Source organism: Cicer arietinum, chromosome 4, assembly GCF_000331145.2.
Source record: "Cicer arietinum cultivar CDC Frontier isolate Library 1 chromosome 4, Cicar.CDCFrontier_v2.0, whole genome shotgun sequence".
Lineage (NCBI taxonomy): Eukaryota > Viridiplantae > Streptophyta > Magnoliopsida > Fabales > Fabaceae > Cicer > Cicer arietinum.
Genome location: NC_021163.2, coordinates 40,548,957 through 40,563,835, shown reverse-complemented (window position 1 = coordinate 40,563,835; position 14,879 = coordinate 40,548,957). Strand labels below are relative to the sequence as shown.

Sequence of the window (14,879 nt, the reverse complement as noted above, 5' to 3'; positions counted from 1 at the left end):
GTAAATATATTACACTATTTTCTCACCCCCACATTCGAAAGTTTTTAAAAAAATTCTATTAATCGAAAGTTTCAAACTTTCGAAACAATCAGAGGTTAGATTTCATCAACACATTCGAACCTTTTGTGAAAAATACAAATTTTCGAAATGCAATTTTCACAAAAATCACAAAACATTCGAAACTTTGCTTAAGTATGAAAGCTTCGAAACGTGCATTTCCTGAGAGTTTCGGAACTTTGCTTAAGGATGAAAGCTCCGAGGCATGATTTTGGATTACACATTCGAAGATTTGGTTAATGCTGAAACCTTCGAAACCCAAAACACATTTCGAAACATTGCTTGAAGCTGAAAGTTCCGAAAGTTTTTTTCCAGCAATTTCGAAAGTTTAGATCAATGCCAAAGTTTCGAAATTTTGATTTTTTTTTTAAAAATTTATCATTATTTATATATATTATTTTTTATATTTATTATTATTTATATTTATTACTATTTTTTTATATTTATTATTATTTATATTTATTACTATTTATATATATTATTTTTTCGAAATATTCGAAGGTTTTGGAAAAATCTGGAAAAACAAAGCTTCGAATGTTTAACATTCAAGGAAAGGTTCGAGAAATACTTACTTTTTCACTTCGAATGTGTCAAAGGTTCGAATATTTGGTAGGGTGGGAGAATCGGATGTTTCAGAGTTTCGAACAAATGGGAAAAAAAAAGAAAGTTATTTTTTTTGTAGGATTTTATAGTTAACATTAAGGGTAATATGGTCTTTTACATATAGTTGGGGGTGGCAGGTAAAAGTGGGGGGGTGCGCAGGAAATGGGCCAAGTAAAAAGGCCCTAGGTTTCTTGTTTATGTTTTTTACGCTCACTTCCATAGTCTGTTACTATTCCATCTTCCCGTTCACCCAAAACTCCAAAACAATCCTCACTTTGCCATCACACATCGAGCTTCCACCTTCCGGCAGCGTTTTCCGGCAACCGGCAACCGGCACCCGGCACCGTCCTTCCTTCTTTCTCTTCGTTTAGTTCTGGTTCGTTTCTATTCATCCTTACCAAGTGTTTTCTCTTATTTATTCTTCTTTTTGTTGTTTCAATGGTAGTTTTGATTTTTATTTTTAATATTTTAGTTTTGTTTTGATTGTTTTTTTTTTTGGTGTGTTGTTTCATTGAATTATTGTTCTGCTATTATGTTGATTTTTTTCAAACATCGTGCTTATTTTGTGAAGGAGGAGAAGGATTTTTTTTTTCAAAAATTTGACTTATATTTTCTCTTATTTGAGATTGATTTTTATGTGGGTTTTGCACTCTTGAAATCGTGACTTGCAAATGGTTTTTTAAAGAATTTTGATTGTATTGAATATATTATTAATGTTTTTTCAAGAAAAAAATATAATGATAACTAGGTTTCATTTTTATAGTTCGACGAGGGGACCGAACATCTTAGTATAGCTCAGTCGGCCAAAGACAACTCTTGTTAAAAATTAGGAGAAATTGCATTTATCTCCCTCAAAGTCACTATAATGACACTCACACCCATCTACTTTTCAAAATGCATTTACCTCCATGTAGTCACTAAAAAAATTGTGCATAATTTTTTTTTTCTGCAACAATTACAGCTCTATTTGTCGAATATAAAAAAGACACTAGAATACAGATTCCGCTTGAGCCACTAAGAATATAATCATACTTTTCAAAATTGCAAATATTAGATGTATAGTCGTACATTTACAAATTAAAGCAAAATCTCTAATTGTATCGTATTGTAAATGGAAAGAATAGATGTAAGTGCGGCAAAGAAATGTTTGATGCAATTTTTTGAGTGACTATAGGGGAGGTGAATATTTTTTCCAAACTAGATTCAAGGGAGGTCAGTGCACTTTCCCTTAAAAACTAAAAAAATTAGACGTAAATAGATGGATGACTCAGATTCATTCGATTGGAGTTGAGGGACTACATTTGCATAAACTTGATACCTGAGTACCATAAGTGCAATTAAGTCATTTTTTTTAATTGTTTTTGCGGATATTATCTGTTCGATCACTATTAATGTAAGGATTAACTAAAACTCAACAAGAACTTAATTACATCTTGATTAAATTTTTTGTTTTGTTATGTATTGTAGGTGAACTTGTGGGTTTGAGATTGTGATCTCTTAGGAAAGATGAGACTGCTAACACACAACATGCTGTCATCAAACATAAGGGGCGTGGTGAATGGGTTTCCATTGCGCATTGAAGCAGGGAAAGTGGTGGAAAAGAATGTGGAAATAAATGGTGATTTTCTAAAGAACATGTTTGTCAAGATTGATTGGAAGGCTTTTGTTGAAGCTTCACAATCCATGGGATACACTGAATTACCTGAGGAGGCTGACTCATCCATGTTGGATTCAGATGAGTTTTTGAACAGGTTTCACCATGCACTCTTGGAACTCCACCTTGAAGAAGGTGCTCTTGTTTGCCCTGAGACAGGACGACGATTCCCTGTCAGTAAAGGCATTCCAAATATGCTTCTTCATGAGGACGAGGTTTGAATTTTGTTATTAGCCTATTATCACCTTCACCTGTTTTGTAGAACACTCATGAGTTATTATGTTTTTTGTCACTCTGTAGTTAAAATGCTGGTAACGGAAAGAATTTAACTGAAATTTGAGTTTATATAAAACTCTGTTTATTATGTTATGACAAATGTTGTATGCTCTGGCTAACTGATTTGATTATTGTTTGATAATTTCACTATCTCCAACTGCATGTTACGTTAAACTGCAACACTAGCATCAAAGGGTTTTCTTTTATATTTGTGAGCTCCTATAGCATGTCATAACATGTCGTGTTCCCCCAAAATTAACAATCCATAAGTAGCAGATATATATTTTCCTAATAAAAAATCACCTAGCATGGGAATAGAGGAAAACTTTGTTTAGATGCTTATATTGAGGTTTTATGTGTAAAGTGCTGACTCTTGATTCCAATTAACTAGTTATCAAAACAATGAAAGATATGATAATGTCTTTTTTTTTTTTGTATAAAGTGAGATCGTTGTTGGTTCTTTTCTGCAACCTGAGATAAGCAGATTAGATGCAGGCTAACTTTTAGAGCTGTATCATGTTTTTGCAAATAATGTTTTAGTTGATATGTGAAGCATAGTTTATAAAGTTGTCGTATGTTTTATAGATGGAACTCTCGTAGTCAAAGTAATCAAAATCATTGTTAATGCGTAAATTTAGTAAATTCATAATGAGACTGTAAATTCATAAGCATAAAATCATTGTTAACTCAAGTGGATTTGCGAATTTAAAGTATAGCTTTTGAAAACTTTCCCCACACTTATATTTTATCTTTCTGTTTTTCAATTTTTTTTTACCCCATTAAAGTGTTCCAGACAACTTTTAAAAAAAGCTTTTTGGAATTCATGTGTTTCAAAAAATTTCAACTGTGTATTGGAAAATTTGAAAAAAGATTTTGGTACACAATGTAAATTTATTTTTTCAAGTTTTCCGGTACTCAAGTCTGTTGTAGTAAACCCTAAGATTGGTGTGCTGGAAAACTTAATCAAAATTTTTTTCAAATTTTTTGGTAGACAGTTCAATTTCTTTTTTAAAACATGTATTCTGAAAATCTTTTTCTAAAAATTTTCCAGGATCCAAATTGAATTTAGTGGGATAGAAAAAAGTTATTGTAATTATTTTTTTAAAATAAAAGTAAAATTAATAGTTTGTATAAAATGTGGAGTAAGAGTATGAGCGTGGAGTTAGGGTAAATTTTTCTAGGGTTTTTACCCTAAATTTCAATATTGACCCAATTTTTCGAGCCCAACGTATAAAAAGAACCAAACTTTTGACCCAATACACGTTTTGTATCCTCGCTTCAATGTTTTTAGCAAATTTCTTCTTATACCTATTATTCTCGTCTTTTCGTTAGAATCTTGTCTTCTTTTGCGTGAACTATAGTTTGATTTGGTGGAACCATATTATGAATATGAAATCCATAATAATTTTATATATTTTTATTTTATAATGAAATTGAAATTTGGATTATCAATTGATTTCTAGAATTATAAGTATATATGAGGTAATTTATGTATTGTAAAAATTTGAATTATTGATGTATTTTTAATATTATATAAATATATATAGCAATATTCATTGTTTTGGATTATCTAACGTAGAGAGAGGCTCGGAATTTTTTTTTTTGGTGATATAATAAAAAGATTCTCTATAAAATGAGGTATAATTAGTAAGATTTTTACTAAGGTCCCTAATCTTAGGATTCTTAAAAAGGAATTTTGATTTTATAATTTTAAAAATGATTTTAAGAGAATTTATTTTGAAATAGTAAAAGTTATTTCAAATTTATTTGTTAACAATTAAAAAAGTAATTTTAATATTTGATAATTCAGATATTCATTATTAAATATTTTAATATAATAAAATTATATATATTTTTAAATTATCTTTAAAAAATGATTTATATGAAAATTTTATTAAAATAGTTTTTATGTTAATTAATTTTTTTTTAAAATTTTATTATCGAAAATATATTGTAGCAAACAAATAAAATACTTAACATAATATTTTAAGATAAATTATTTAAACTAATTTTTTATTTGAAATTTCATTTTTAAAACTTTTTTTTTTGACAATGTTATTATAAATTTTTTTTTAAATCTCAAACAAATATACATATACTTATACCTTTAATAATGTTGTATAGAATTAATTTTGACAAATTCAAATGTTGCATCATGTAATATCGTTTCTCGTTACTTTATTTTCTTTATATTTGTTTCATCACAAAAAATCAAATATGATTTCATTTATAACACAAAATGTAATGTGGTAACTTTTTTTAATTGTTAAACATCATGAATGTACCCGCGAATTTTTGTTTATATTATGAAATTTAATTTATTTTAAAGATTCTATTTATAATATAATAATCGAGTTGAATGTGTTGTATTTGAAAGCATTTAAAAAATTATTCATTTAGTTTATTTTTATTACAAGAAATATTCGTTGAAATTATTAAGAATTCATATTTTGAATAGTGTCACAATAAATGTTTAATAAATGTTTTGAGAGCATATGTTATATATTTGAAAAGGATATATTTGAATATATTGTATTTGAGTTTACGTTCGAATTACATTAAATTAACTATAAATTTCACATTTAAAAATTTAAATTAATGTGTTACTTAATTGAATATTTACCCATACTAATATAGAAAATAATTTTATTTTATATCGAATATTCAATTTTATAATATTTTTTTAATGTATTATTTTAATTAATAATATATTTTCATAGTGATATCTTTTCACGTAAAATACTCATTTCACATGTATTATTTTACTACTCTTTTTTTTTTTTTATTCTTTTTAATTTAAGGTGTTTTGATAGTTTGAAATTTGTTTCAAAGGTAAATAAAATTTGATTGATGATTATTTCAGTTATGATTTAAATTCAGATTTTTTCAAATGATCTGTAGTTAATTGAAATTTATTAATCATTTGAGTCCAACAAATTAGTTATTGCTCTCGAGACATCATTATATTTTTAAATAAACTACTCCATCTGTCTTATAAGGCATTTGTTAAAAAAGTTGTTCCAAAATAATTGTCGTTTTTATTTATTTATTTTAATTCAACTTTAATTTCTTCTTACTAATTCAATCTATTATATAATTAATATTATTTGTATCACTTCTAATTTATTATCTCTTCTTTTTGTCATTATGATAACTAATAATTTATAAGAATAGTTTGATAACTTTTTTTTTTATTTATCATATTTTTTTAATTTGTATGAAATAGTTAAATTTAATAATTATTTTAGGAGGAGGGAGTATTCTATTTAAATACTCAATATACTAGTTAATTGAAAATAAAGTACCCAAATATAAGGATTTTTTTCTTTTTTAAAATTGATAACAACAAGGACTTTACATAATATTAAAATATATTTTCTAATTCATATTACTACTAGAGCAACCAGAAAAATTAAATTTACTAACAGACAAAAGCCTTCACTAATTGCCTAAAACTGTCGGTAATTCAATATTATTGATAGGTTTGTGGCAGGCTTACTTCTGCCAATTAGAAAGATAGTTACAATTTTTTTTTTCTTTTTTTTTTAACATTTGTAAGGGTCTTTGGCATTCATCAACTATTGCTGTTAGGCTCTTAGCCATCACCAAACGATGTGTTATAATTGGAACAAATACAAATACATTAATGTTATTATTTTAATATAAGAAAACAAATTGAAAACTTAACAAGTATATCAAGGAAAAAAGAAATAAAAGTTTAGCAAAGAAAGAATTAGAGAGAAGTAGGAGAGAATAATATTAAAAAAAAAGTAGAGAAAATCTTTAGAGTGAAAAAAAAAAATTGAGAAATGAAGAGAAAAAAATGAGAAATATAACAAGTCATATTCAAAATTTAACTAAATTTCATACTTTCTTCGTTATAGCAATTAATAAATCAATTAAATATCAATTGAATCGTAGCATTGTCATAAAAAATAAGTAGAACCAGAACACTAATGTAATTATAGACATAATCGAATCGAATTGAATTGAGCAACAATTCGAGCCAGTAGTTTCTCCAAACTCTCACCTTCTTTCGCTCTCTCTATCACCTGAAAATAGTAAGGACCATTGTTTCTCAAATATATTGCAGTGTAAATAGAAATTATTGACACCATCTAAAAATTGAGGAAATTAAAGGATTGCCTAAATAAAATTTCAAAAATCCATAACTTAGGTTCACTTACCAAATGTCTACCATATAACTGGGTGCTTGAAAGTGCTGTAAGATCATTTTGTGCCTCCTGTTGAGTAACATACTCCACAAAAGCAAAACCTCTATGATTTCCAAACTTCATTGGCAACCTTAAGCTTTCAATCTGCACGGTTTAGAGCCATCAAACATGAGTGAAAGGAAAACATTTGAATACTTGCACCAAACAACTAAATGTACATATTCTTACTGAAATGAGCAAAATAGGATAATACATTAAGATGAATTTTAACTAAAACCGATTGACAAATAGATTATCCTAATTTCAAAATAACATAATGAGCCATCAGGTCCATTTTAATAAGTGTAACTCTTAATTTAGTATGTATCGTATTTTCACAATGTAAGATGTAAATCATATTAATTGGACTTCATATCTAAGTAATTGTACAATAGAACTCTAAATATAGTAACGAAACAACCACGCATGTTTCTACCAAGTGGGTACAGAAATGGTGGTTGTTGAAGTCTAAAAGCTTTACAGTAGGTTATTGATTAATAAACTGTCATAATTTTCTTTTCATTTTGATTCATTCAACTCAACTATAATTCTAATCTTTATTTGATGCATCAACCACACATGTTTAAGATCACTATTGAAGGTTGGTAAAAATTCCTCAGAATGTGTTGTCATCACAGGTAACAAATACATGATACATCAGTCATAATTTGAACAAGAGAAATAATGAATATTTACCAACAGTTGGACCAAATTATCACTTTTAATAGTATTTACATGGCTAAACGGGCTAAACGATTGTCTCAGATCCTTATATGTTGCCTCAAAAGTAAAAAATTTCACAAGCAACTTTGTTGAACTCTTGTCTTTCTCAACTATCTTTTGTACTTTACCATCAGTCTTGACATGACAAAGTTGTAAAATAAGAGCATCACTGCCCAAAATAGTCCCCTAAACCCAAACCAAAAAGAATAAATTAAAAAACGCTTTTGTAAAACAACCATAACTATAATTAAGATTTCAAATGCATAGTATAGCATGCATCTTTTGTAGTATGCTAATCAATTGTAGATTGATAACCGAGGACCAAATTTAGGCTTGGCAGTATATAATAATACAAATAAAGAAATACCTGATCACAAATAATTATTGTCCGAGGACCAAATAATTTAACGAAATCATGACATATGTACATGATATCAAACATTAGTAAAGAAACAATACAAGAATCAAGTCCAAATATATGTCACAAACTATAGCATAAAAAATGTGTCGTTAACGACATGAAATAATAGGGCATTACCTGCACAGGGCACAACCACCATTGTCGATCGCTACACATTTGACAATGCAAATGCATCTTCAGTTTATCTGTTCTAAAGGATCAATGCCTGCAATCCTTCCAGCTGCCAGAGCATTCACACTACGTTCCACATTAATCTCCATCAAGAAATTATCATACTAATTAAAAATTAACCTCGGGTTGTCAGATGCTAATGGTATATTTTCTTTGACTAAGCAAAATAGAAAATATTAAAATACGAATATAAGAAATATAATGATTAAAAATTTTTTATTGTTACTAATGTACTACACCCAGACAAAACTGAGATGTTTTTATCTCATCGATCTGTATTTCATTTTATGCTTGATAATTATTCTCATCAAGCATAGGAAAATAGTTGTCTGTTTATTTTACTTTAATTTGAAGTAATTGGACATTATCCCTCAAGTTATGACCTACAGAGCGAGCAAGGGTCAAAATGCAAATAATAAAATTATAATTAAAATTCGACCCAAAGTTTAGAAATAAGCTAAAAATATTATTCTAAGCTATAAAGAGCTTTTAAAATACAAAACTAAAAAGCTAGAAATATGTATCCAATTGCTATGATCAAATTCTCCCACACTTAAACTTTTGCACTCCGAGCAAAGCAACACATGCGATTCCAAATATTCTTATAAATGCAAAGTGGTGAGAGAAAAGAAAAAAAAAATATTTCTAGCTTCAGGCAATCATGAATAGTTGTTTTTATCACAACCAAGGCAAACAAGAGGACAAGTTAACTAAAGAATGCATCATAAGTGATAGAGTCCTTCTATGATATAAAATTCTCTCGAAGTGTTTACACTCAAAGTGTTTGTGCTACTGTTTACACTCAAACCACATCATGAAAGCTAGCACTACCATAGGCTTGACAAGCCTCTATAATCTATATTTGAAACATATGCACATAATGATCAAAAGATTTTTATTCAGGTTGTAATGTGCCCAAATGCTATGATCAGTGAGTATGCAGAAACATACTTTAAATACTTGTTTTAGCAACATTGGTACACAAAGAATCAATTGGAGGTGAAATAAAGTAGGAGTGTTAGGTAGGTTCCATGAAACTACGTGATATTAATACTACCAAAAAGCTGACTAAGAGTTATTGAGTATCAAACATGTTAATCTTAGTTAGAATAAATTTATTTGTTGTTATAACATATTTAAATACTTAACACAAGTTGTATAGAAAATATCATGGTCAAATTGCTAGTAAAACTCAAATTTACAATGTAGGATACATGTACCAAGCTATGTAAGAAGGCAAAGTTTAGAAGGCTATAGTTTTCAAATGAAACTAGAGTACTTGTATATAACTAAATCCCTATTAGTACTCATATATAACTAAATTTCTATTAGTACTCATATATAACTAAATCCCTACTAGTACTCATATATAAATAAGTCTCTACTAGTACTCCTTTTCAATTGAATCCCTATACTTGAGGGATATTAAACAAAAACATATTTTGACAATAGATATAATGGAAAATATTTTACCCTTCAAAAGAAAGTAAAATGCTCTAAAGGACATACTTGAAAGCTCTTGCAGCAGTTGCACCAAGGCACATAGAAATCTAAATAAGTGAAACCTTGCTCACTCTACAATCACCAACAAAATATTAAGGCTCTGCAGAATAAAAAAAAAATGAATACACAAAAAATAAAAAATAATATATACACCATGTTGGTCCTATAACAAATTAAACTATAATGTGATGTGTGTGTAAATACATGAAATCCCAAAATAATAGAGAAAAAGAAAACTAAAAACAACTTAATTCATGAGAACTTATAGAGTAAGGTTTTATATGTTATCCACATGAATAGATTAAACAACAATTTGTTAAGTAACTAAAACGCTAATTGATTATAAAATACCCAGAAACCTTACTATCAAATATTATTATGATAATAAACTAGAAAAATGCAGATCCAAAAAATTAAAGTTTCAATTGCACAAACAACCACCAGATCTAAATAATAAAAGAATATAAGAATAGTGTGAATAAGGAGAAATTCATTAAATCAAAACTATCACTTAATTAAACTTAAATTCAATGTTCTTAGAGAGGTCATATACAACTCATAAATTAATATCTCAAACTAAAGTCATAACAACTTATGTAATAAGAATACTAAATAGAGAAAAAGAAAGAGAGAATACATAATAAGACCAATACAAGACATCACCAAACACCAGTGCAAGTTAGAATAACAAATGAAAAGACATCACCAAACAAGTAATAATAACACTAAACACAGACAACATCAAACAAGTAATAAGATGAAGAGACAACACCAGCACTAAACACTCTTCAGCCTTTTAATAACACCAATACAAGACAACACCAAATACCAACAAATAAGTAATAAGAACTCTAAAGAGAGAAAAAGAGAATAACAGATGAAGGGAATAACACCAGTGCAAGTTTCAGGGGAATCAAGTTCTAGCTAGTTACTTTGAAAAAATTTATCTTATAGCTTATAATAATAAATATAAAATCAAAACAAAATTCACTCGATCTAATACATTGTCAAACCATTAGAAATGACAACTACATAATCAATCAATTAACAATGCAATACATGACGAAAATCAACAAAGTTAACTTACATACTTTTAGGGACTTCAATAAACTAAAACATTGCTTAAATGTTTTTAGCAAAATCAGCAAAGTCATTCTAACTACATAATAGAAATCTCATGTCTAACACATTCTCAATGAATAATAAAAACTTGAAAGAGAACAAAAACCTAACATCAATATAAAATCCAAAAATTAGAGTTGTTTTCTCAACCAAAACATATTTGAATGTATAGCTGCAGATTGAAAGAACTGAAAAAAGCAAGGATATGACTCCAATTTTCATAGATTTGGGAATAAAACGTTTATAAGGAAAAATCATACAACAAAGTCGTTAACAAAATTAGCAAAATCCATAACAAAATCAATAGCAAAATCAGCAAACTCAAACTGCTAAAATTGCTAAATAAGAAACAAGAATTATCATAAAATTACCAGAGAAATGAACAAACTTGTTTGAGAGAAATAAGAAATCAACGACAACGCTTCTCGACAGATGGAAGGGGAACACAAAGAAAATCGTCGCTAGTGCGGAAGCAGAAAAATGTAGACTCGTCGTCTTCGACGCTGAAGAGTTCGCCTATGAAGGAGGGAGTGAAAGCAAGAGTTCGCCAATGAAGGAGGGAGTGAAAGCAAAATTTAGGGCATACGAAGTTGAACGTGAAGGTGTTTTAGGAAGTTGGTTCACGAAGGTGAAGGTGAAGGCATAGTTCGAACATTTTTCTAATTTGGTTTAATTGCACTTTTGGTCCCCCTATTATAGGTGAAAATTGAAAGTAGTCCCCTCATTTTGTTTCTCCCCAGTTTTAGTCCCCAAACAGAATTTGAGTCCAAATCATGATGAGTTTTCATTTTTTTAATGACGTGTCAATAAAAAGCTGACGTGGCAGACACATACGTGGAATAAACTTATTATTATATTATTTCTGATTAAAAAATATAATTTCTATTTTTAAAAATCATTATTATAATTGTTAAAAATCATTATTACAAATAAAATTTATTTGTTAAAATTAAATTAAAAGAAAAAACACCTAAAATAAAAAATCCTAAACAAATCAAAATCAAAAGGATTCACTCATGAACCCTAAAATCATTCTGAACCCTAAAATCATGAACCCTAAAATCATTCTGAACCCTAAAATCATGAACCCTAAAATCATTATGAACCCTAAAATCATGAATCCTTTGTTCAATCATTTTCATCACTGATTCGTTTTCATCACTGATTTTTCATCACTGATTCGTTTGTGTGCGCTGGATCGTTCGCGTTCGTGTGCGTTTTCAATCGTTGTGTTCGCGTTCGTGTGCGCTGGACCGTTCGCGTTCGCGTTCATTTTCTGGATCGTTTTCATCACTGACTCGTTTTCATCACTGAGTCGCTTTCTGGATCGTTTGTTCATCTGTCGTTTTCATCAGTGATAAAATGGCGAGTGGAGGTCATTTCGAGTTCTCTCCATCTTCAGATAGGAAAAAAGATACAAAGTTTTGTGTTAGGTATGTTATTTTAGGGTTTTCGCTTTGTTTTATTATTAACATTATTAAACTATGTATTTGTACTTTGATTTTATGGCCAAAAGTTTTTCTCTACACTGTTAATAGAACTCAATGCCTTTATGCGTTTTTAATAATGTGGTCCATGTGTTTTTAATAATGTGGTCCATGCCTTTATGACTGATTTATTCAATGGTTTGTTTTGTGTAGGCCAACTTCAGTCCACAGAGTTAGGTTAAGAATTAACCATGGGGGTAGTTTTGTAAACCACCCAGTGAAGATGTACGTTTGTGCCCAAGTGGATGAGATGAATTGGTCTTGGGATGTAGACTTAATGTCTCACATGCAAATTACTAAAATGGTCAAAAGTTTAGGATATATGAGTTTTAAACGTTTGTGGTACCAGCATCCGAAGTACTCATTTACACGTGGACTTAGACCTCTCAACAATGACGAGGATGTATTAAAGTTTGCTGAAGATGTCAAAGGGTTCAACGTAATTGACGTCTTTGTGGAACACTGTATAGATAATCCTGAAACTGAACCAGATCAACCAGATTCTGAACCACTTCAACCAGATCAACCTGAACCTGAAGCTGTTCAACTTGAATCTGAAGCTGTTCAACCTGAATCTGAAGCAGTTCAAACTGAAGAAGATAAATCAGAATCTGAACCAGTTCAAACTGAACCAGATCAACCACAATCTGAACCTGTTGAACCTGAATCTGAAGCAGTCCATGGTGAAGATTATCTGAGTGAAGAAGATGAAGATTATGTTGCTAACTCAGATGATGACGATGATGATATGGGTGAGTTATATGACGATGAGGATTGGGACTGGATTTCTGAAATACCAACTGAGATCTTTGTTAATGTTGGTGATGAAAATTCATTTGAAAGACATGAAAACCCAAGAGGAAACCCAGGGCCTAGTTTTGCAACTGATTTTGAAGAAAATGATGTGAATTCTGATGATTTGGATACTCCACCAGGAAGTGAAGTTGATGAAGAGAATGTTACGAAATTTCCTAAGTTTAACCAACCTGAAAATGGTGATGAAGTAAGGTTTGAGTTGGGCCTAAAGTTCAATACAAAAGAGCAGGTTAAGAATGCTGTTAAAGATTTTGCAATGGAGACTAAGAAAAACTTGTATTTCAAAAAGAATGATGGAAAGAGAATTATTGTTAGGTGTGAGCCAGAATGTCCATTTTACATGAGGATCAGTAAGAGGACTTCAAATGAATATTGGCAATTAGTGAGTTTCACAGAGGATCATACATGTAATAGGAGGGCAAAAAATAAACAAGCTAAGACTGAATGGCTTGCCAAGAAATTCGTTCCTATGTTGAGACATACACCTGAAATGAAACCCAATGGATTGATTGTTGAGGCGCTTGATAAATGGGGTGTGAAGTTGTCTAAATACCAAGCATATAGAGCCAAAGTAAGAGCCATAGAAATGATTCAAGGTGCTCAAAGGGAGCAATATGCACATTTGAGAGAATATGCTGATGAACTTAGGAGATCAAATCCAAACTCTACGGTTATTATTAAGTGTGGTATGTCTGACATTGGACCAGTATTTGAGAGAATATATGTATGTTTGGAGGCTTGTAAGGCTGCATTTGCTAATACATGCAGGCCTTTAATTGGGTTGGATGCTTGTTTCTTGAAGGGAGAATATGGCGGTCAATTAATAGCCGCAGTAGGTAAAGATGGGAATAATCAAATGATTCCCATTGCATATGCAGTTGTTGAAGCAGAAACAAAAGACTCATGGCAATGGTTTCTGGATCTTTTACTGGAGGACCTCAACAATGTTCAGCAAAAGCAATATGCATTCATTTCAGATCAACAAAAGGTATGTGTGCTGAAGTCTATGCTGAATAATCTGTTTTTAAGCAATCTGTTTAAGCAATCTGTTTTTAATGAATTTGTTTGTAAATAATATGTTTCAGGGATTGGTACCGGCCATTGCCAACATTGGGGCCCATGTGGAACACCGATTATGTGTTAAACACTTGTATGGGAATTGGAAAAAAAAAAGTATCCTGGAGGACATATGAAAGAGCTTCTTTGGTTGGCAGCAAGAGCTACTGTGGTCCAGGATTGGGAGAAAGCAATGCAAAAAATTAAGGCAATCAATGAAGATGCATGGAAAGACATGATGCAACTTCCACCATCTATGTGGACTAGGTCAGCATTTCGCACTGATACACAATGTGACCTTCAAGTAAACAACATGTGTGAGGCTTTCAACATGGCTGTATTGGAGTATAGAGATAAGCCTATCATAACATTACTTGAAGGTTTGAAACATTACATTACAGTAAGGATTGTGAAACAAAAAGAACTCATGCTACGATATAGAGGCAATATATGTCCTAGTATTCAACAAATATTGGAAAAGGCAAAAAGAGCAGCTGGGTGTTGGTTCGCAACTTGGCATGGAGATGATGATTTTAACTTGTTTAGTGTCACAAATGGTGTAGATACTTATACGGTAAATCTACACACAAAAACTTGTGCTTGTCGTAAGTGGGATTTGACCGGTATTCCGTGTTGCCATGCTCTTGTTTGCATATGGCATAACAAAGCTGATCCAGAATCGTACGTTTCACCTTATTATAGGTATAAAACTTGATTTTAACTGCATTATTGGTTCTGCATTTTGATGTGCTGCTTGTTCTGCATTATTCTGCATT

General features: G+C 30.1%; 2 protein-coding genes across 10 annotated transcripts; one reads left to right on the top strand and one right to left on the bottom strand.

Annotated features, from left to right (window-relative positions):
* The first annotated feature begins 873 nt into the window (after positions 1 to 873).
* LOC101492410 (multifunctional methyltransferase subunit TRM112 homolog A-like) lies at positions 874 to 2,732 on the top strand. The gene is made up of 2 exons (XM_004514657.4): positions 874 to 1,036; positions 2,128 to 2,732. Exon 2 carries the CDS (start codon positions 2,167 to 2,169, stop codon positions 2,533 to 2,535), a length of 369 nt encoding a protein of 122 aa, XP_004514714.1. The 5' UTR covers positions 874 to 1,036; positions 2,128 to 2,166; the 3' UTR covers positions 2,536 to 2,732.
* A 3,682-nt stretch (positions 2,733 to 6,414) lies between these two features.
* Positions 6,415 to 11,416, bottom strand: LOC101492743 (uncharacterized). 9 transcript variants are annotated; one of them, XM_027330617.2, is made up of 6 exons: positions 11,116 to 11,416; positions 9,593 to 9,722; positions 8,066 to 8,185; positions 7,501 to 7,713; positions 6,778 to 6,909; positions 6,415 to 6,642 (listed from the first exon to the last, which is right to left on the bottom strand). In XM_027330617.2, exons 3-6 carry the CDS (start codon positions 8,120 to 8,122, stop codon positions 6,553 to 6,555), a joined length of 492 nt encoding a protein of 163 aa, XP_027186418.1. In that variant the 5' UTR covers positions 8,123 to 8,185; positions 9,593 to 9,722; positions 11,116 to 11,416; the 3' UTR covers positions 6,415 to 6,552. The 9 variants fall into 9 exon arrangements, with proteins under 9 accessions (XP_027186418.1, XP_027186419.1, XP_027186417.1 ...); XM_027330618.2 differs by having other exon boundaries at positions 8,066 to 8,202; positions 9,629 to 9,722; XM_027330616.2 differs by having other exon boundaries at positions 9,629 to 9,722.
* Between the last annotated feature and the right edge of the window lie 3,463 nt (positions 11,417 to 14,879).

What these genes read in the sequence shown, in the direction of transcription:
- LOC101492410 (XM_004514657.4), top strand. Translation starts at nt 2,167, where the DNA reads ATGAGACTGCTAACACACAACATGCTGTCATCAAACATAAGGGGCGTG.
- LOC101492743 (XM_027330617.2), bottom strand. Translation starts at nt 8,122, where the DNA reads ATGCATTTGCATTGTCAAATGTGTAGCGATCGACAATGGTGGTTGTGC. An exon ending in ATAATTTGGTCCAACTGTTG is followed by an intron (nt 6,910 to 7,500) that starts GTAAATATTCAT and finishes TAAACCGTGCAG; the next exon opens with ATTGAAAGCTTAAGGTTGCC. An exon ending in AGTTATATGGTAGACATTTG is followed by an intron (nt 6,643 to 6,777) that starts GTAAGTGAACCT and finishes TACTATTTTCAG; the next exon opens with GTGATAGAGAGAGCGAAAGA.